This window comes from Bidens hawaiensis, unplaced genomic scaffold (assembly GCF_021521415.1).
Source record: "Bidens hawaiensis isolate Kalapana, Puna unplaced genomic scaffold, B.hawaiensis_p1.1 tig00003244_1, whole genome shotgun sequence".
Lineage (NCBI taxonomy): Eukaryota > Viridiplantae > Streptophyta > Magnoliopsida > Asterales > Asteraceae > Bidens > Bidens hawaiensis.
Window position 1 is genome coordinate 463,381 of NW_027491178.1, and position 23,222 is coordinate 486,602.

At 37.1% G+C, this 23,222-nt stretch overlaps 1 protein-coding gene, 1 long non-coding RNA gene, 2 other non-coding genes and 2 pseudogenes across 4 annotated transcripts; 1 reads left to right on the top strand and 5 right to left on the bottom strand.

Annotated features, from left to right (window-relative positions):
- Nucleotides 1–243: 243 nt before the first annotated feature.
- LOC143622778 (major allergen Pru ar 1-like) lies at nt 244–4,345 on the bottom strand (annotated as a pseudogene).
- A 2,304-nt stretch (nt 4,346–6,649) lies between these two features.
- LOC143622779 (major allergen Pru ar 1-like) lies at nt 6,650–7,708 on the bottom strand. Its single transcript, XM_077093834.1, has 2 exons — nt 7,451–7,708; nt 6,650–7,184 (listed from the first exon to the last, which is right to left on the bottom strand). Exons 1-2 carry the CDS (start codon nt 7,637–7,639, stop codon nt 6,891–6,893), a joined length of 483 nt encoding a protein of 160 aa, XP_076949949.1. The 5' UTR covers nt 7,640–7,708; the 3' UTR covers nt 6,650–6,890.
- Nucleotides 7,709–9,797: 2,089 nt separating this feature from the next.
- On the top strand, nt 9,798–9,870 carry TRNAE-CUC (transfer RNA glutamic acid (anticodon CUC)). The gene has a single exon. It is a non-coding gene; the product is annotated as a tRNA-Glu (tRNA).
- A 60-nt stretch (nt 9,871–9,930) lies between these two features.
- Nucleotides 9,931–10,017, bottom strand: TRNAM-CAU (transfer RNA methionine (anticodon CAU)). The gene is given in 2 exon segments: nt 9,931–9,966; nt 9,980–10,017. It is a non-coding gene; the product is annotated as a tRNA-Met (tRNA).
- Nucleotides 10,018–10,423: 406 nt separating this feature from the next.
- LOC143622780 (protein VAPYRIN pseudogene) lies at nt 10,424–12,794 on the bottom strand (annotated as a pseudogene).
- Nucleotides 12,795–17,156: 4,362 nt separating this feature from the next.
- LOC143622781 (uncharacterized) lies at nt 17,157–20,993 on the bottom strand. The gene is made up of 3 exons (XR_013151776.1): nt 20,710–20,993; nt 19,242–19,349; nt 17,157–18,386 (listed from the first exon to the last, which is right to left on the bottom strand). It is a non-coding gene; the product is annotated as an uncharacterized LOC143622781 (long non-coding RNA).
- Nucleotides 20,994–23,222: the final 2,229 nt, after the last annotated feature.

Genomic DNA, 23,222 nt, shown 5'->3' on the forward strand with positions numbered 1-23,222 from the left:
AAGCAGTAGAGGAGACATAGGGATGGAGGAGATTGGGATTCTATAAGCAATTAGCATGCAAATATGTCTACAAAAGTTGTGGTAAAAATATACTGGCATAATGGCATATTGCCCATATAGGTTTGTTGTCATTTGCTTTTCTATGAGCCATGAGCCCATGACAATTGATATTATATCATATTTGCTTCTACTAATAATTCTAAGTAACATACAAGACAATGTGGATTATATATTGACTATTTGTGGTACTCCCAAGTCTTGATATCTCATATGTGTTTTATTAATCATGATAAAATACTCATCCATTATTGTAATATTAGTTATCATCAGGCAATTGAGACTTGAGATGATATGTGATGTTTATCAAAGAACAATTTATTAAATCAAACATTAATACATTATTGATGATGCGACGTTTATTCAAAGAAGACAATGTAAAAACTTAAAAGCAGAGCCAATTTTGGGTACAACACAATCTTGAAATAAGAATTATTAAACATATGCATCAGGGTTTTTGAGTAGATAGCCTTCCACAACCTTGTAAAACCCTAAAACCTTCTCTTTTTCGGCCTTTAGTTCTTCTTCTTTGATCTCAAAATCACCATGTGTGCAAATTGTTGTCGTCACCTTGGAGATACTCCCACCATCGGGTGAACCCTCAAGCTTAATATCATAAGACACCTTTTCAATCTTGTCTGATATACCGTTTCCTTCAATCAAAGTGTACTTGTAGGCAAATGCCTTCTCATCAACCTCATCGATTTATTGCTTGGCGAAACCTGCAAACGAAAATTGGGTTGCGTTTAATTGTGTTCTCAAACGGGCCAAATCAACAAAGTACATGTTAAATGTGCTAAGAGTTTCACACACACACATATTAATGGCCCGGATCGAATTAAACACGAGAATATATTTGGCACAACTCACCAATTTTATTAATCAAGAAAATAACTCAAAACTTGATCTAATTCTCTCTTAACCCTTACATGAATTCTTTGGGGTTATATAGAGGCTCGATTACAATTAGAGTAAAACACAAACTCCTATTTATCTATTAAATAAAATTCCATCTCTATCTAATAAATAAAATAGATAATTATCTCTAACTGCAATAATTAAATAATTAATGAGATCGATCCATTAGCTCGAACCGGCCCCACTTTCCCGACCCATAACTCGGTTCGGGAATTAACTCCAACAATCACCCCCTTAATTTCCGAACCGGAATAGGCGGACCTTTAACCTCGAACATGTCTCTTTTGTTCTGTTTAAGTTGACCCACGAACTTGACCTTCTTGGCTTTCTCAACCATATTGGTCCTAATCATCTTGGTCTTCACTTCTTGGAACTTCTCTTGATCCATGACTTTGTTCTTTCGGTTCTCCCGAACTCGACCTCCTTTATGACCTTGTCCCCGACCATTCCCTCGGCCGCATGAACTCGCATAACCACTAATTTGGTTGCGATTCTTTTCATCAAATCGAGCGAACAACAGTTTTTCTTGATCCTCTTTTGTTCCCGAATCGTTTAACTTAATTTGAATCGGCGTGGATTTCTTAACATAACCCGGAACTCCCACGGTTAATTTAATCGTGTATAACCGGCTTCTTGTTCGAAACGCCTTCATCATAAGTTTACCCTCGTCATCGTACAAGAGCAAATAATCTTCCTTCATATGAACATTACACCCGTTCTCCGTTGCTTGACCGAGACTTATTATATTATCCTTCAAACTTGGTATACAATAAACATCGGATAAAACCCGATCACCTCTGGTTTTCGATTTTAACAAAATCTTTCCTTTACCGCATATATCAACACACGACCCGTCTCCGAATTTTACCTTACCCGTTATATTTTTGTTGAGTTCGGAAAAATACGACTGGTTACCTGTCATGTGATTCGACGCTCCGTTGTCGAGATACCAAGTGTCATTTTCCACTTTCTCGGCTTCAAGCCTTTTCGGGTTAACTCATTCTTCGTTTAAGTAAACCGTCTCATGAAGATTTAAATAACCTGCCAGATCATTCGTTTGAGTGGGATTTGCTTCCTGATTTTCTCGTCTTCGTTCCGGACACGAGGACGCAAAGTGTCCCATCTCGTCACATCGAAAACATTTAATCTGGGAGCGGTCTTTCCTTTCTCTTACCCGTCCTTCGATTTGGTATGATCCTTGTCCTTCGGTATCCCGGCCTCTTCCACGTTCCCATGAACTCGACCCACCTTTACCTTGGTTACCGGACTGATCATACGATTTACCTTTGTAACTACCTTCTGATCGATTGAAAAGTAACTGACTTTGAGACTCCGAAGCAGCGCGCTCTCTTCCTCGTAAACGTTCCTCAAACGCCTTAGGTCTTCCTACAGCATCTTCAAACCTCATACTATCGAGGTCAACCGTTTGCACGATTGAAGCTACCAGATTGAAGTATTTGTCTGGAAACGCGTCGAGTAACTTTTTCACTAAAACATCTTGCTCGAATACGTGACCAAGACCCGTTGCCTTTGAAACCATACCGGTTATTTTTCCCGCAAATTGATCAACAGTCTCGTCTTCCGCCATCTTGAGTTTCTCAAATTCACTTTTCAACGTTAGGAGTCGAGCCTTTTGGACTCGCTCGGCCCCAACAAACTGTGCCTTCAAATCCGCCCATATTTCTCGGGCATTCTTGTATTGAGCAACCTGAAGAAGAATATTACCTTCCATAACTTGGAACAAAAACGACTTTGTCTTTTTATTCTTCTTCGCATCAATAGTCGCGCCCTCTTCCGGTTGAACGACTTCCCATAATCCTTGATCATCCAAAATCACTTCCACCACAATCGCCCATGTAATGTAATTTGTTCCGTTCAGCTTTGTAACCTGCACTGATATCCCCCCGTTCGCTTTGGGTGGGATTATCGGTCTTTCTTCGGCATCTGCCATTGACGCCTTTTTTCTCTTCCGTTGGTAAACTTTTAACGGTGTCGAACTCCCTTGCTCCAGCCCGTTGGAAAAAACACAAACAAATCAGTCCCGAACCACTTTTCAAAACCGAACCCGTTTGCTCGCAACACCCCAATCACATATACCATTCAAAGGAAAAAAAAAATCTTGTGCAAAAGACAATAATTGCAACAAAGTTAATTAATATTTTCTTTTATGCAGCCTGTTCAAATCAACTTTTTTCTGTCCTATTACTCCTTTGACTTTTGTGTCACCCAACAACCAATCACAAAACACAAAAGAGAATTTCCTTTCTCCTTTAATTGGAAACAATTCAAAAGAAAACAAACCAGAACTCGTTCCTTGTTCAAGCATCCAATACTCACCTTCCTTGTTCAAGTTCTCTTTGTTTAGTGGCAGCGACTAAACCAGTTTCTTGTTTAATCGCCAAGCAGAACACGTGACGAGAACCCCGGTGACGACAACAACGATCAGCGGCAACAACGGCTTCGGTTCTTGAACTTTCTGAACACGTTTAACAGGAGGTATACTCGGCCCCTTTGAATCACCCTCCTGCTTATCTTGTTCAGTTGAATTTGAATCGAACACTTCCTTCTGTTCGATCAGCAACACTTCACCCCTAGTCTCGCCGCTCAAACACAAACCCGGTTATTCTTGGTCTGCGCCCCTTGCGATCTTGAGGTTATGCTTTCCTTGCTATGATACCAATTAATGGCCCGGATCGAATTAAACACGAGAATATATTTGGCACAACTCACCAATTTTATTAATCAAGAAAATAACTCAAAACTTGATCTAATTCTCTCTTAACCCTTACATGAATTCTTTGGGGTTATATAGAGGCTCGATTACAATTAGAGTAAAACACAAACTCCTATTTATCTATTAAATAAAATTCCATATCTATCTAATAAATAAAATAGATAATTATCTCTAACTGCAATAATTAAATAATTAATGAGATCGATCCATTAGCTCGAACCGACCCCACTTTCCCGACCCATAACTCGATTCGGGAATTAACTCCAACACACACACACACATATATATATATATTAATACCTCCTCCTAAATTGTTTGATAAAGTTAACCCATAGAAAAATGTTTGTGCGTCAGTCCAACATGACCCGTATTGAATTAATGAAATGTTGCAACCAGTCCCAGACCTTAGAGAGAGATCTTAGTGGATACGTTTGTTTTTCTAATAATTATATCCTTACCTCCAGCAAAATTAATCTGCTTAACGCTTCCGGCCCCACCGTCACCTTTGATAAATTTGATGCTTTTTATAGCATCTGGCAAGAGTTTTGGCATTAGATTGTGGAGAATTGAGGCTTTGAAGATTCTGGCCGGAGCGACCGGTGAAGTGTGCTCATCCGTATATGTCAAGACACCCATGATTTTGAATATTCAAGCCTAAAGGATGTTTATTCTGTTAAGTTGAGAGTGTTTTGGCAATGGAGATGGATGGTTGCATTTATAGGTCCAAATTGAGCATATGTTTGTATAGATTTTGAAATGAGTGGAGCTATGCAATGTTGTACTTGGTGCAACTGTGTTTGTACCTTGCATTGGCAAGCTCATGTTGGGCCCAGGTGAGAATGCATAATGCACATTCCATCTCTTGTCCACATTTGAAATGGGCTTGAGCATAATGAAACATTCAAAACAAACAAAACTAAGCATAAGTCTCAACACATTTGGTTTTAATTTTAATATTTTTGGCTTTTAATGTGTAATTTGTATGTGCTCTTCGGTGCTTCATACAAATATTAAAATAAACATTTGTGATTACGTATGTGTAGTAGTAACTTATGACCGAACCCGACCCCCTGCAAATAGGTTTTTTAAGGATTTGAATTTGGAGTTACTTGAGTTAAACAAATCGGGTTATTTGAATATTGAAATTTGAAGTTGGATTTGAATTTGTTTTAAAAAGATATGATTCAAATTCGGAGTGATTTGGATGCATCAATGGAAATAACAGCCAAATATATGACAATAAGACCAAGTGCAAATTCATTCTAGTCCATAATGGGCTATTTGGTGTGAAAGCTTCTAATGTGGGTATTCAAGATTCCCGAAGGTGACCATGATGAAAGTTTTAGCTGTTAATATCGTTACACTAGTCTAAAAGATAGATGGGCAATGCCGAAATTGTATAATTATTAAAAGTATTTGGTGCATCAATTTTAATAGTTGCTCAACGGTGTGTCACTTAGAACCTGTTGGTCCGTTTCTTTTTTGAGTTTCATCGTTTGACACATTATAGATAAAGATGAGTTAAATCTTCCCACTTATGGCTAGTGGATACAACTTGCTACTTGTGATTTCAATTAAAGCATTCTCAATTCTAGTTATCTTTACTTTAAAGTCACCAAAATCATCAAACTCCTAACAAGTTGTCACCTTTAGCACATCTTTTATGAGAGAAACTTTCTTCACATCTTTATAGTATAATAGGATATTCTATCCAAATAAGTTTTATTTCATATAAATATGGTGGGTTTTGTTGTTGCCTTTTAATCATTTTAAAATGTTTTATTTTAAATAAAATAGTTAACCTGATAGTCATCATCCTTTGTAGTCTAGTTGGTTAGGGTACTCGGCTCTCACCCTAGAGACCCGGGTTCAAGTCCCAGCAACAGAATCTTTTTAATTTTATTACGTTTTTTAAACTGCAAAAAAATTATAAAAAATAATGTATTGGGTAAGAGAGACTCGAACTCTCGACCTCAGAATCACTCTATATTGCTATGAGACCTACGCGCTAGCCAACCGCGCCACCACCCAATATGTTTTTTGCTATCGACATTAGTATCTGTCTAATGGTTTTGGCAGGTTGTAATCAAGTTGTAATCGGGCTAACGGGACGGAAACTCTTTGAAATAAAAGTTGAAAAGGATTGTGATTTGTGAGTGTGCCACATTATATTTCATGGATGGATAAGAGCTTAATTTATAAGACAATTTTAGGAGCTAATTTAGTGTCCAAATAACAAGCTTAGAACTGAATGCATTGAACCAAGATTGGAGTTTGGATGTGTTCATCGATATAGTGATACGCATACCTTTTTTTTATTAGTCAAACTAATCTTTCTTTTGTTAGATTAGTCAGACTGTGACGGTTTTAGAATGTTGTTAACGTTAGATCCAAAGAAGTATTTATTTTGGCTCCTGTGAATTTCTTGTCGGATCCACGTGAAGAAAGGTCTACTCTCCGACCAGCGGACATTCTTGTGTTTGGATGAGCGGGAGGAAACATGCTTGTGTGGACCTTACTGGGGTGTCCCCTCTTGTCGGGCTTAGGGACACCGGGTTTGTTGCTAGGCATGCCGTGCTAAAGGCAGAAGCAGGAAAAATTGCTAAGCACGAGAAGGCGTGTGTGGAGAATCAACACGCCTTCATTCCTTTTGCTTTTGACACATTTGGGTCTCTTGCCCCCGATGCTGTTGCGTTTCTAAAAAGAGATCAACGGGTCGTGCACAGTAACTCATCGACGCCGAAGAACGATAACTTTGTTTTCAGTAGGATCGGTTTTGCCATTCAAAAGGGGGTGGCAGCGCAGCTTGTTGCCCGCTTACCTGCCTCTTTATTGTATTTGAAACTATTTTTAATATAATTTAACACTTTCGTAGTAAAAAAAATCAACAAAATATATATGTGCAGATGTGCCTATGCGGTGAATGATCAGATTATGTAAGTGTGGTTTAAATATTCGAACTGAACCGGCTTGAGTGAATAGACATCATTTAAGTTATGCCACTAACGTGGCATATATATTAACTAAGACAAAAGCATTGCTTATATTTCTGTCAGTTGAGAGCCTTCAAGATTTAGCTTTTTAGTCAAACTTTATTGATGATGAGATTTAATTCAAAGAAAACAATGAGAAACATTAAAGAGCCAAATATGGGTACAATACAAAATTAAAATGGTAATCTTTAAACATATGCATCCGGGTTCTTGATGAGGTAAGCTTCAACAATCTTGTAAACCCCTAAAACCTTTTCTTTGCCTGCCATTAATTCTTCTTCCTTAATCTCAAAATCACCAAATGTATATATAATTGTTGTCATCTTGGAGATGGTCCCGCCCTCGGGTGAACCCTCAAATTTAATATCATAAGATACCTTTTCAATCTTGTCTGATATATCGTTTCCTTCCATCAGAGTGTACTTGTAACTTGTAAGTGAATGTCTTCTCATCGACTTCATCAATTTGGTGCTTCGCGAAACCTGGATACATGAATTAGGTTGTGTTTAACTGTTAATCTCAAACACGTCAAATCAACAAAGTTATTAAAAAAACATGTACATGTCAACATCACCAAAAATTGTTTACTGAAGTTGATTCGCAAAAAAAAAAAAAAAAAAAAAAAGATAAAGTGTTTGTGCGTCAACCCAACCTCACCCTTATTAAAAAATGAAATGTTGCAGCATGAACTTATTTTAACGTGTCATTTAACACATGAATATGCCCACATTGGGACAATTATTATAACCTTACCTCTAGAAAAGTTGATTTGCTTAATGCTTCCTGCCCCACCGTCACCTTTGATAAGGTCGATGCTATTAATAGCATCGGGCAAGAGTTTTGGCATTAAGTTGTGCGAGTCAAGAATCGAGGCCTTGAAAATTCTTGCTGGACCGGCTGGTGAAGTGTGCTCATCGGTATATGTCAAGACACCCATGATTTTGAATTTTCAAGGCTAAAAGATGTTGATTTGAGAATGCTTAAGCTGATGGAGATGAATTGTTGATGATGGCTATATTTATAGGTTCAAACCGAGCAAATGCTTGTTTACATTTTAAAAATTAAAATGGATGGAGCTATGCAATGTTGTACTTTGTGCAAGTGTATTTGAACCTTGCATTCGCAAGCTCAAGTTGGGCCCAGTTGGTAATAGAAACAATAGAAACAAACAAAATTAAGCGTTATGGAGCATCGAAGAGATTATGACAGTCACATACATGTACACACAAATTAAAGCCAATATATATTAAACTTAAAACCATAATTATTGTTGATTAAGCACATGTAATAAAGTATGTGTAGTACTCACACTTATAAGACTATGTTGGCGGCTAATTAAAAAGTGTTAGTTAAAGCGTTACGTCACTGTCATATAGATAGTTGGGCTTTAATTAATCCACCTTAACTAGCTCGTTGTGATTTAACTAATATTTAATGTAATAAAAAATGTGCGTGTGTTTGCATGTGACTGGTGGAGAGAAGTGGACCCTAACAACTAATTTGAATGCACAACCCAAAATGACAATCGAATAGGTGACAATGGTTATTTCAAAGTATTTAGTGCATCATTTTGAATAGTTGATCAACATGTTTTCATGTATAACCCATTGAGTTTCACCGGTTGATCTATTAAAAAGATAAAACATAATGTACAATCTACCCATTTATAGGTAAAGGGGTACAACTTGTCCTGTAACTGTAACTGAATCCAACATATTTAACTTCTTACAAATTGTCACTTTTGGCAAGTTCCTTTTTATGAGTCAACTTTCTTCACATATTATTGCATAAAATATTTTTGATCCATTTTGAGATTTATTTCATATAAATATTAGCCGGATATGTTTGTGACCTTTTAATAACTTTTAACAACAAATGCTAGTTTATCTATATCTATATCTATATTATATATAATACATCAAATAAGGGTAAATTAAGACACCTATTTTTAAGTAATTTACAACACTTAAAGCATAAGGTACATGTGTTACTAAGGGTAAATATGTCTTTTAAACACAATATATTTAACTTACAAGTTTGGTCCTTCATCTTTAACCATATTATGTTTTTAATTTAACCTGTAAACTAACTTCTCACCCATGATTTTTAAACGACTATAGCCTTTTCATACGCTAATATTTTTATAAACAAATTGCACCATAAAAACGACCATTTTATTCTCTTTAATTTGGATATGATATTGTTGTAATTTTTTTTCATTTAAATAAATTAATATGTTACGTATGGGTGTTCAATGTCGATTTTTATGGTTTTTAAGTTAAACTTGTGAGTCCAACCGTTAATACTGATTCTTTGTCGTCCAAAGCCAAACTCAACCATTGAAAGTTGAAACCGAATCGTTACTAACGACCTGGTTCTGGTTTGGTTTCACAGTTTAAACTTTAATAATAAATTTGTTTAAAATAATTAATAATGTAAATGTACCGTCAATGTTAACTAAAAACCAACATAATATATACTTGAGATGATCATAAATAAAAAATGATAATTTTAGCCACATAAATGGTAAATATTAATGGAAGATTTAGGACGTGAAATAATAACAACAAATATTACAAAAGGAATCATGCTGCAATTAGGTTAATTTACAGTCTTTTCTGGTTTCATATGGTTGGTTGCCGATATAAACCGCGAACCAACCGTTCACTACATTTTGAAAATTTTGAAACCGACCAACAAACCGAAAGTAAAAAAGAAAAAGAAAAAAGAAGTCAAACCAATGACCGGTTTAAACGATTTCAAGGTTTTAACCGAACCATAAACACTTATATTTGTACGTGATTAATAGGTTCAAACACCCGTTGCATCGCGCGGGCACCCGTCTAGTATATTTATATAAATGAAGTGTTTTTTACTAAATTAGGGTAACCAGATGAGAAAAGAGAGTTTGGGATGGGAAGCGAATAACTCAGTAACCACAACCAACATAATTCACACTCAACACAAAGTCCTTCAATTTGTTTGGCTCACTCCTATTTACTGGGTGGCCCATTATAGTATTTTGATTCATGATCTACTCCTTTAATCCACTATTATAACTACTTAAACTAATATTTTAACAAACACCAACATCTTCCGTTGTAGTCTAGTTGGTTAGGATACTCGGCTCTCACCCGAGAGACCCGGGTTCAAGTCCCGGCAACGGTATTTTTAATTTTATTACGTTTTTTATTAATTAAACTGCAGATAAATTATTAAAAAAATATATGGGGTGAGAGAGGCTCGAACTCTCGACCTCAGGATCACTCAATATTGCTATGAGACCTACGCGCTAGCCAACTGCGCCACCACCCCAATATGTTTGTTTATAGTTTTTCGTAACTGATATACGTCCTAATTGCTGTAAACTATATGTGTATTCAAACGGGTTGTTACCAATTTTAAAGCGGCCTAAAGCCGTAAGCAGCTTGTAATAAAGTTGAAACTGGGTGTGGAACCATAACTTGAGTTGTTTACGTGTACTATAACCTGAGTTGTTTACGTGTACTAGGTGTGTAATAAGGTTTACGTGTTTTTTCTCATCATCTTGAGTTGTTTAATGTGCTTGGTGTTTTGGTAACTTTATATAAGGCTAAATAACATGTTTTTTATATTATATAATTTGATGTTTATTTGAAACTCATTATTCTCTATGCATTTAAAATTACAAAGTTAATTATTCTACTTTTGCTTATAATATAAGTTTAAATAAACCACACCAGATGCAAAGAAGCAAATTATACAAAAGAAATACTATCATGTTTAGATGAAACATAATCACTCTTTTTTTTTTTTTTTCTTATTTCTTGCATTTGTCTTACCTGATTAAAGGATCCTATGGTATAATATTATAACATACAAAAGTGAAACATTAAAAGTTGGACAACAAACTATACATCAAGAATTCAGTATGTATTTTTACCTTTTTAGGACTAGTACAATAATAAACAACGTACTACATGTAATAATTAAGGATTTTATTTGCTTAATCGTAGCTAACTAATGGTTCGAGTCGTGGAAACAACCTCTTACAAAAATGCAGGGTAAATATGCATACATCAAACCCAAGTCGGCCCGACACCTCAAGACCCGCACATAGACCAATTAAGGCTAACTAAAACATTGCCAAAGGTGAAGTAGACCTTTCAAACCCACCAAATGCTTTAGCTCGTGTAGTCTTTTTTTTCATCAAGCCCATATCCTTACCGGACCTCCGACCCGTTTTATTCGCAAATGCTGGTGGTGAGTGTCTACCAACATTCTTGATATCATCCTTGTTTGCACCTCCATTGATGAGTATTCTTGTAATCCCTACATAGTTTAACGAATCCGCTATTTGCATCGCGGTCACGCCTTTGTTGGTTCTTGCCTTTACATCCGCACCTTTCTTCACTAGCAATTCTAGAACATCCACATTGCCCGATTCAACCGCGCAATGCAAAGCCGTGTACCCATCTCTGTCCCTTGAGTCAAGATTCGCACCCTGCTCGATCAAGAGCCGGACCACATCCGTGTAGCCTTTGAACGAGGCTCGGTGCAAAGCGGTCCACCCATGTTGGTCTTGCCCATTAATAGCGGCCCCACTATCAAGAACTCGACTTACGGTTCTCACTTCGCCTTTTCTTGCGGCTAGACATAACTGGTCCCCGAGCCCAAGCATGTCAAAGAGCCTCGTGTGCCCGTGATCTTTTGCCAAATCGTAAGCGGTTTTCCCTGATCGGTTTCGAATATCTTTGTTAGCTCCTTTGAGTAATAATAACTTGACCATGTTATCATCCCCTTGAGACGAAGCTATATGCAATGGGGTCTCCTTGTCGGCTAAGTTTGCGACATCTGGATTCGCCCCGGCGGTTAACAAGACTCGAGCGCAGTCCCGTCTCCGCTCCTTCACCGCGAGGTGTAAAGCAGTGTTCCCGTCTTTTGTAACTGTGTTTACGTTATCTCCTTTTAGTAAAAGGAGCTTCAGAACATCCACATGGCCTCCATCAGTGGCAAGGTGGAGTGGACCCCACGTGGATGACTCTGACCTCTCAGTGTTAGCTTGGTGAGCTAGTAATAGCTCAACAATCAAGCTATCACCTGAGGCAGCTGCCTCCTCAAGTGGACTTGTACCTAATCGACTCCTTGCCTCAACATCAGGCTCGAACTCGAGTAGCAGTTGAACTAGGTCGGCTCGGCCTTGTGAGATCGCCAAGTGGAGTAACGTTTGACCTTCTTCATCAACCGAGTCAACGGTATTCCAATCCGGGTTACTCTTTTCTAACACGTCCCTTATATCACCATTGAGCCAACAAACATGACCCTAATACCACTATCAACAAACACTTGCTTCTTTCGTGTAGTAAACCACTCAATAGGGACCGAATCATGGGTGGATGACGGGTTTTTAACCGCGGCTCCTGGGACCACAACACTATGCAACAAAAATGAATCATCACAATAAGGAATCAACCCCGAGAGACTAGAATTTAAAGGGAAGTCATAGGTGATCTCTACGATTACCGTTGTTAGTGGAGATATGATCCCGGATTGTGGTCGGATGGTGTAACGAGCCTTGTTCATTGGTTGCAAACGAAAAGCTACCGGCATTGTGTACATAACGTTTCGCAAAGTAAGTTGGCCGTGACACTTTTGGCCTTGTTCGAGTCGTATTGCAACCACATTAGATGGCTCTAGACTTATCAACCGGTCCATGATCTTCCCTTATGATTAGTGAAAAAAGAAGCAAGATTTTATGAACAAGAGTGGATCGGTACGTATGTAAATAAGAAGCTTAAATTAAAAGAGTGCCGGCTTCACTAGGGACTTCCAAATGGTGGTGCTAATAACAATGTTAAATTGTTGTATTAGGTGTACCTTTTCCCTTAATTTATGTCACTTTCATCATTGTGTTTTACATATATCCCTTTTGTACTATGCACACACTTTTTTATTGTAGACAAACTACAACATCTCAATCTTAATATTCCATTCGGTCTAAAAATGAAACACTTTTTAAGGTAACTTAGGAAAATTGTAATGTTAAATCGGTATATATTTCTTTACTCGTTAATCTATTGATTTATAGGGATCTGGAAAAAATCTGTTGTTTGTTGATCCTCCTGTTAGGTAAAATTATATCAATTAAGGTATTTAACCGAGCAAGTTTGTTGTAGTTTAATCGCATAATCGTCGTCATTAGAGTGACCACGATTTTATGACTGTAATTGAAAAGATTTGTTTTGACCGCTAGTTCGTTCGTAAACTACCGAATACCTTGGTTAAATGTGTAAAAAAATTATGTTAATTAGTATTTGGATTTCTTTAGTTTGCTTTTGCTAGAAAAATGTGTTAACATTTTATTAATAAGTTATGTGAAACTATTGGAAGATATTGTATTATTTAATTTTAAGATAAAAATGATTGGTGGTTCTTTAAGATTTGTGAAATTTAAGGTCAAACAAAGTGACAAAGGTGGGATCAAGAAGTAGGTTAAAACCTTTGGTTATGTTGCTAATATTCCTTATGTTGGCAATTGTCTTTATGTATGGTGGTGTTTCAATAGTCCAAAATGTGCATTTGATATTCCCAACAAAGGAACTAGTTTTATAAACTATTACGAAGTAGAGGGTCATTATTTGTGGATTTTGTCAAATGAAATTTTAGCATTGATACTTTATTGCATTCTTTATACAAAAAGAGACAAAAATGTTGTTGTACATTTTGTAAATGGATGGTTAACATACGTTTAAAAGGATTGTGAAGAAAATTGTGATTGGAACTTGAGAAAGGTGTTAATATTTCAATCATTTTTAAATTTTATATAGTTAGAGTTAAAAGTTTGATGAAAAGGGTGTGATTGATCCATTTTTTTTATTATGGCATGATAACGGACAAAAGTATAAAAAAGAATTATATTGTTAACGTTAAATAGGTTTCACATTTTTTCTAAATTTAATTATCACTATTTAAAAGGTTCTACATCTCATTCCTCATAGTCATATTTATTTATGTTCAACTAAATAATAGTACTTATGATCATCATGCATTATTTTAACAATTTTTTTTGTATTAATAGAACATAAATTAATTGGTATGGGGTGAACCCTACCTCACTGAGTCACAGGTTTCTTAAGGCGTGAAGGGATGCCACTATCCGTTTTGACGCCCAACTTTTGTAAGCTTGTTTTGGTACATTTAACGCCCATAAATCTCATTCCAACTTTTGTAAGCTTGTTTTGGTACATTTAACGCCCATAAATCTCATGATGTGGCTTTGACACTATGGGGTTTAATGCCCACAATGCATAGCCACATAGCATCATGCATACATGTTTATTATTTGGTGTAGGAAAAACTAGTTGTTAGATATATATTATCCGAAGAAAAATGCTTTTAAAATCACATATAATAAAAATAACATAATATACAAAATATACATTTACACTTCTAAAACTTTGTTTATGTAATAATTTCAAGTTTATAGCAATTTGATATAGTAATGGTTATATTTTATAAGATTATGAGATATTAATATTTTCATTTTCATTCAGGTATGCTTGTTCGAATAATCAAACATGTATTACCTTATATCATATTTGTTTCTAACCCGCTAAGTTTTTTAAAAGTAATCCGATAATCAAATACACGTACCAAATGTTTCATGGTTATCAATCGGATATGGATTCTTTTTCATCCCTACTTGATTTTACACTATCCAAATTGAATAATGTTATGTCCAAATCTAACAAAAATATAACAGAACATAAACAAACTCACAATCACTTGGAAGTTGGAACTTTTGATATAAAATAATAGAATCATGTGGCTTTCGTGATTCGTTTACAATATTCCTAGTTTTCTTCCACATGCACCGTCCACGCAATTTACAAGCATATATCTCGATCCACCCAAATGCATGTATCTACTAATGACTTGGAGTCACAAGTAAGGTTTCCGCATTTTCAAGACCATCAAATTAATGGTGTAAACCCGGGTACATGTTACGGGTGTTTAAAAACCGTTGAAACTCACTGAATCGTCCAAAGTGAAGCAAGCCGACTAGTTTTGCCTCTTTGAGATATGTTAGGTTTGGTTTTCGCGGTTTAGTGATACAAAATTTCAGACTTAGAACTACTCGTGTAAATTGAACCGGCCATTTGACATTTATTGGTTTGTATTTTCTCTTTTCATCTTTTGAGTATGTTGTAATGTACATGTATTATAATTTATAACAATCTTTTTCATTTTTGAACTTTAGTACAAACTAAAAAGGATTGTGGAAAAAAATTCCATTTAGTTATTCAATTCCAAACCGGTCATGTCAGACCCGACCGGTTTGTTGTCCAAGACAATTAAACTTGTCACACGCCAAACACCCTCCAAACTCGACCGGTTTATCATATTCTGAAACTATAGTTAGCACGTTGATTTATTATATTTTTCTTCAACAGATCACTACCTAACTTCACACGTAAACTATTTTGTAAGTCACCTAAATATCATTTTATCATTTTTTTAACGACCTAAATCTTACTCTACTGCAATCTATTACACACCTCAAATGAGTTTGAACCCAACACCTTTTGGATGAGAGCATACACCCTTGTAACTAAACCATTGCTAGTGGCTTGGAGCTAAATATTCTTCTAGTTTCTTTATTAAACACACAATTTCAAGGTAATATAAAAAAAATACTCAAAGAAATGGAGTATTTTATTAAAATATTAAAAAAGAAAGAAAGATAGTGTGTGTTGGAAATACATAGCACAATAACATTAACGAAACAAATGTCAAAGAAATGTAAAACAAAATTAAACGTGATTCAAATTTAACTTCCACAGTGTTTTTGGCTGCAACATAATGGAACGCACTACATAGTTAGCTGATGAGTTAATTTTGGTGTAGGAAAAACTAGTTGTTAGTTGTAAATACAGATCTCTTAAACAAATTTGTAAAACAACCTGCGTGTCTCGTCGAGTTGTGTAGACTAAAAGAGTAGTTGTAAAAGAACTCGTATCTTTTACCTGTGCATCAAACATTTCCCTTTAATAACGACTAAAGGACTAAAACTAAGATGACAATCGATTCCGTATTATGAATAGCTTAGCTCATATATCATTATCATTATTTAAATCAAGTATTATATGATATCATTATGGCGTAAGTTAACGAAGATAACTAAATTTTTTAATAACTGTTAATTATCATAACTTTTTTTTCGTGTAACTTATTAATTAAAGATTTTCAGTAACAGTAAAAACCATTAAAACTTCATTAACCATTTAGTAGCTATTACACCCATTCATTACTGATTAACTAACAAGTAACAACCCATAACTCCTTAATTTCTACTCACTTATTACATTTTATTATTATTCCAACACACTCATAAAGTCATAAGTCATAACACCTCCACCTTCATCTACATCCCTCCATCCCCTGCAAAAACAAAACACACAATAACAATAATTAATAATTCAAAAACTAACTATATTCATCTCATCAGTGACAGTCTAAAACAAACACAAATAAAATCTAATAACCGAGTTAATCAGTTCTTAATCACTAGCAGATCTGATTCATCACAATAATCTAATCATCAAACATACGTCGTCGTTTAAATGCTCGCAGTTAATAATGTTAATAATATATAAACAGATCTGAATATATACATACACAATAATAATAATAATAATAATAATAATATATACCTAATCGCTGTCGCTGCTGCTGTTGCTGTCTTACTGATACGTGCACATGTTGTGATCTTCATGTCCATGTAGCATTTAACCACGTTCACTCCCATGACCTTCATGCACATTTGACTTTTCCATGTTTCAAGTTATAGTTAATTAACTGTAGTATCCACGTTCCCATTTCTCATTCATGTTAGTTTGTTTTGTAGCCTATAAAAGCCATTTTAATTATGATATTAAGAAGTAGAAAATTATGAAGGAAATTATGTCTTGTTCTCTCTATTTCTTTGGAGTCTAGCCCGCTCAGAGGGTCACTATCTTGGGAGATTAGCCATCTCGAATCGGCTTCTATCAGTTGCCGTCGTGATGCTCACCGTCTTTCTTCTTCTTCTCTTTCTTATCCTTCTTTTTCGTCTTCTCACCTTCGCCGGAATGTTCCTTGCTTCCGCCGTCTTCGCCGTGAATCTTATCCTTGATCTTATCAACAATACCTTCCTTGTGCTTTGGCTTGTGATTGGACTTGGACTCACCGTCGTGCTTCTTCTGGTCGGACTTGTGGTCGCCTTCGTGCTTCTTGTCGCCGCCGATGTGGAGTGCGTCTCCGATCTTGTTGATGATTCCGGCCATTTTGATTTGTATTGGAAAATATACTCTGAATCAATAATAGGTGTTGATTTTGGTAGGTGTGATAAGTATGCCCAATTGGAGTGATGTTATATATAGGGGAAACTAGTTTGAAACCCTTGTCGGGTAATTTTTGAAAATTTTAACACCTATACAAAATAACATAATCATGTGCACATAACCCTATTTTTATAACAATAGTTGGAACTCTATAATAGGTAACGGTACGTTGGACTGAGTATTTGACTTATACAAAACAAAGGAGCTCGTATCACGTTGTACATTCTTGATTCAAATTCAAAATCTACGAACAAAACACCCTAATCATGATGACATAACTCTATTTTTATAACAATAGTTGGAATTCTGTAATAAGTAATGGTACATTGAACTGAATATTTGACTTATACAAAGCACCAGAGCTCGTATCACGTTGTTTATTCCATACTCAAATTCAAAATCTACGTGCAACTTACTTAATTCTTCATTCAACTTAAAGATGATCAAAATCGAAACGACTAATTCAAAAGATTACATGCCGAAACGTTTTCTGGTTCACGAATCACATCAAGAACACTATCAACAAATTAACATACCAATTTATATTTATAATGATAAACCATGACTAAACTTATCATAAAATATTAACAAACATAGTAGAAAACTAATTTTCATCACACAATACATCAGAGCATTGCAAAAGTAGTTATAATCATCCGTAAACAAACCATACAAAAACTGATGCAATTACTTATGCGCACATTGTACCCGCTAACCTCCACCATGCATATCTTCACCTTCATTATAAACTTCTTGAGCTGCTTGCTATTGCTTCCTTCTCATCTCTTCTTCAATGTTTGCGTCATGCAGAGTTGTCTCTTCACATTCGTCCAGCTCCATGTCTGTCATCTGCATAACTGCATTGATGGCTCATGGCTTTGGTGGCAGCACCGCCTCTAACGCCTTGCACTGTTCCAGTGACAATGAATCAAGGAAGTCCACAGTAAAGTGGATGTGCAGCTTCCCCTTCATAAATGACCTATGATACATAACATCCCTTCATTATTTATTGCCTTAAATATCTACAAATCAAGCAAGAACTAATCAAATCACCAATCCTTAAAAAAAAACCTTAATCATAATTTTGCAGAGGGAATTACCAGGCTTCACAAGCTCTCCCAGGTTAAGATTTGATAAGAAGCTATTTGTTATCCAAATGGGTCAAAACAAACTTGAACCCGCGTAGGGTCTCTGTCAAGCTCAATGTATACACAACAAATAAGCCATCACCCTTTCTCTTCAACTTTGGGTGTTCAAGACGATCATATATCTCCCGCTTCTCTGGGTCACTCAGTACCTCATATGCTTGGGCAAACTCTTTAACTAAAAGAGCACACATCATTACATATATATAAGTATAGACCTCAAAAGAGATTAATGAAAAGTGAAATAAAAGCAGCTAGCATTGTCCATACAAACAATGTCTATTTCATTGCAAAATCTAACATGGGGACCTAATTTAGGTTCAGAAAAGAACCTCACTAACCACCATATGTGCAATCCATATTTCAGGATCAAACTTTGCACATACTTGCATATGAAGAATAATCATCGAAGGCACAGATCAGCAAAATACAATTGAATCAAGAATGTTAACACCGGTATATTGGATACCCGTTTCTATCGAACTCAAAAACTCGACACAAATATAAGGTTCACAAATTTCCTATTTAATTTAAACGAAACAAATCCAAAGAAACTATTATAACTCAAACTTTAATAAACAAATAAAAACCAACAGATAAACCTAAACAATTTAATTCTTCAATCCAAAGCTCAACTCGAGCTCAAATACATAGTATAAAATTAATATATAAAAGTTCAAAATTGGTAAAACATAAAAATACACAAGGCTCGGTGAGCCTAAACAAACTTCCCAAGCAAGGCTTGAGCTCGGGGTCGGTAAATAAATGAGCTTTATTTGAGGCTTAGGCTCAGCTTGAGCTTGAAAAAGCTCGACTCCAATTCCTTATATTTATTTAAAAAAAAAAACCTTGTGTATAGCTTTCATATTTTGTTAAGAAACCGGTCCCAATTTTTTTTATAAAACAAAATAGTACATGCATGACTAAAAGCTTAAAGTAGAATTCAAAACATTGATCTACATCACAAAATTAGATTATAACAAAATCTTTCGTAACCAAATAAAAAAAATCATAATCAAATTAAAATATATACCTGATTTTTAATACATTCCAATAAGTTGTTTGTGCTCATGACAACCACTGTAACCGGTCCATGGTTGGTTGCTACATGCTCCCATCAATGAAATTACCAAGTCTTGATCTGCATTTTTAAACAAAAATCAATGCATAATATAGGTCCCAATTTTTTTAAAAAAACAAGATAGTAAATGCATGACTAAAACCTTAAAGTAGAATTCAAAGCATTGATCTACATCACTAAATTAGTTTATAACAAAATCTTTCGTAACCAAATAAAAAAAATCATAATCAAATTAAAATATATACCTGATGAAGAATAGATTCCAATAAGTTGTTTGGGCTCATGACAACCACTGTAACCGGTCCATGGTTGGTTGCTACATGCTCCCATAAATGAAATTACCGAGTCTTGATCTGCATTTTTAAACAAAAATCAATGCATAATATAGGTCCCAATTTTTTTTATAAAACAAAACAGTACATACATGACTAAAACCTTAAAGTAGAATTCAAAACATTGATCTAAATCACTAAATTAGTTTATAACAAAATCTTTCGTAACCAAATAAAAAAAAATTCATAATCAAATTAAAATCTCTTTTGGGAGTTCGTACATCTATTAGATGCGCTATGCCTTGGTAAATTCTTTTTCATTCACCATTTGGAGGTTGCGATTAGGGTTCAAGCCTACCTGGTGGAAGTTTCCGACTACTGGAGTTTTGGTGGAGATGGTGGTATGCTTGTAGGCTATTTTTGGAGTCAAATGAAACCAACTAAAATGATAAATGAAAACAAAAAGAGGAGAAGAGTTGTTTCCAATACTTTAACTCGTTGGTTGCAAATTTCTATATTTGTTATGTCCTAATGCCATGGAAGGGTCTAAATATATAATGAATCTCAATAATTCTATCATATTTAATTTCTAAAACTTAATTTATTAAAATTTCTTAATGGACGTACACGGGCATGAATTTTCGTTCAGTGTAGTGTTCGTGTACCGTCCGTTAGTCCGCCAAAAGCTTAACGAACAGACACGAACATGCTCTTGTCTGGTCTAGTTCGGTCCGTGTACACCCGTTATTATAATAAATATTAAATAAATAATCTCATTTTTCTCACATCTTCATCTAGTAAATGGGCTACTAAATGTAAAATAAATGATACAAAAACTCATATTAGTTCTACTCGCTATATGAATTATCCTAAAGTTTCATGTATTCGTTAGTTTTTTCATAAAAATTTAGTTGAAGCATTTCATCGAGCACCTTATGTGCATACCTTCTCAGCCTTCTAATTGTGCTGAAAAACAAAGGATTAATCCTCCAAGCTCATTTCTTTCGATCTAAGTAATATAAGTATGTTCTTAAATTAAAAAGGTAACTAAATTCACATCAATCAACAATTTCACAAAAGAAATTCAAAAGACCTAAAGTAAACAGATTTTTGTATGAACAAAATAATCAACTCAAATTACTACTAACCATGATGTTGCAATTGGAGAAAAAAGCATGATCTAAATCAGAAGCGGTCGAGGGGATGAACGGTCGCGTGTATCGGAGAAGAAATGAGACAAATAGTAATCAGGTTCTTCAACAATGACGGCATCCTAGGGCTTGTAATAGGTGAGGTGTTGATCCAAATCGGCAGTGGCAGTGGGAATCGAATATGAAGGATGATGATGCTGAAAACGTATAGAGGAATCGAATAGGTGAGTGAGGTGGCTGGTAAAAGTATATATATAGAGAGAGAGAGAGCTAGGGTTCATTGTGTTGAACAAACAGTATGTGGGCTGATGATTGTTTGGGTCGGGTATACCCAGTGATCCGAGAAGATATTGAAAACGGGTGAGTAAAAGTGTGAAGCGAGTGACACGTCGGTGAATATGATATTCTTTTATTATATTGTAGGGTCGACGACAGGCCTGTAGCCGCCAAACCCATCACCCGACCCTAACGGATATCCATCCAAGAGGTCAGGCAGATGGGAAGGAGGCAGAGATTGGCTTGACGCCCCAACCCCGGACATACCTGAAGGACCGGCCGTAGTCGCCGGCGCCGGAGAAGGCATGGCGGAGGCCGCCGTGGTAGAGACCAACGGAGGTGAACTCACCGGAGGTGAACTCACAACCGCGGCCGTCGTTGCGGAAGGGACCACAGAAAAACTCACCGCCGGCTCAGTGAAGGAATCAGTGAATATGGCACTGACAACCGGCGGAGACGTCGTCACAGTTGGAGCAGTTGCCTCAACCGAGTGAGCAACTGAACCAACTGAAGCAGGCGCAGCCGCCTGGGTCATCGCCTCAGGTAGGTTGACCAAACCTACCATCATGGGTCCGGAGGTGCTCCTCCCCGCTCCACCCTGGAATGCGGAAGCATCCACGCCTACACGAAGACAAGATATATAAGTATAATGGCGGAAAGATATGAAGATAAAATTAAAGGAAATTTATACTTACGAGTTCTCTTCAACTTTAAGGTTCTGACCGGCGGGGACGAACCCGACGGAGCCGGCCTCTTCACGCCGGTCACCGTCGTAGAACTTGGTCGCGTGGCAGTGGCAGCTGTCTCAACCTCCGAGACTGTTGTCTCACCACCACCAGGGTTCCCCGCCACCTCCTCGCTTTCGGTCTCTGAGTCAGACCGATTCACCGGATCGGCAGTGGAGGCAACCTTTGCTTTCCCCTTCCCGCCAGCAGCCTTCTTCTTCCTCACGAAGAATGGACCATCTGCGGATTCCTCATCAGAAGATGACAAGATTAGGGGAATTCCAGCAGAGGTTTGAGCATTGACAGGTCTAGGGTTAAACAACTCCTTACCTGGCCGCGTGGCACTTAGAATCGGGTGGCCCGGCGGGTAGACCTCCACGAACCGATCCGCCGTTTGCTCAAGGATGGGCAACTCGTTCTCATCTAGAGCACGGGTACCCATCCGAGCGGGACCATCAGCTTCCCGCGGGTACAGAAGCGATTGCAAATCGTTTCCCTCTGAAAAAAGAAAAAAAACAGTTTAGCGGATAAACCCTAAATCAGCAAAAAGATGTGAAGCATACCGTAAGGGATAGAGTTCAAACCGTATTCAAGGACGATGGGAATCTGCGGCGCCTCCGCCCCAGCATTCTTCCACACCCGGCTCATCCCGAGCATCACCATCCCGGACTCCGCAAAGCGGTAAACCGGTGACTGGATCCGGGAAATCTTGGCGAACCATTCCGCCTCCTCATAGTTGGAGGCGTGAAGGTTCGGGAGAGCTCTCCCGTTCTTAAACGTCATCGCTATTGGGACGACGCGAGCGGAGATATAGAAGAACTCCCGCTTCCAAGACCGAAGACTGCGCTCGGTTGCACAGATCTTCAGACCCTTGATCCGATTGACCAAGGTATACCACCCCTGGATGCACCTCCAAGAATAGAAGGTCATCAGGCGGTCAACATGGGGCTCCACACCCAGAATGAGACACGCCCACTCGAAATGGCGGATCTTGGCGATCGCCATTGGGTGTACCTCAGTCAGATGCACACCGTGTCTCTCCAGAACACGGTATACAAACTTCGTCAATGGGAACCTGAGATTCCCATAGACGAAGAATGCAGCGTACACCCCTATCTTGCCCTTGGGGGCATCGTACACCGTCTGGTGAGGTGTAGGAAACTCAGGCTCGAAAGGCTCGAGCATGAACTTCCTGACGACATACTGATAGAGGTCGGCCGGAAGAGCACACTGGCACTCGCCAGCAGTACTCTTGTCATCCTTGTCCGACGTGGACGACGGATTCTCTACGAACACGTCAGACTCCTCGGCAGTAGCCGCAACATCATGAGAAGAAGACATTCTGGAAGGATGAAAGGCAACGATTTCAGGAGAATGTTCGACAGAAAGGTTAGAGTATTCGCCGGAAATCTCTTGAAGAAAGAAGTGAAAGTGTGGATTAAGATGCAACCTCTCCTCCCTTTATATACTCATCGCAATGAATGCGATGAATTTAATGCGGAAGAGAGA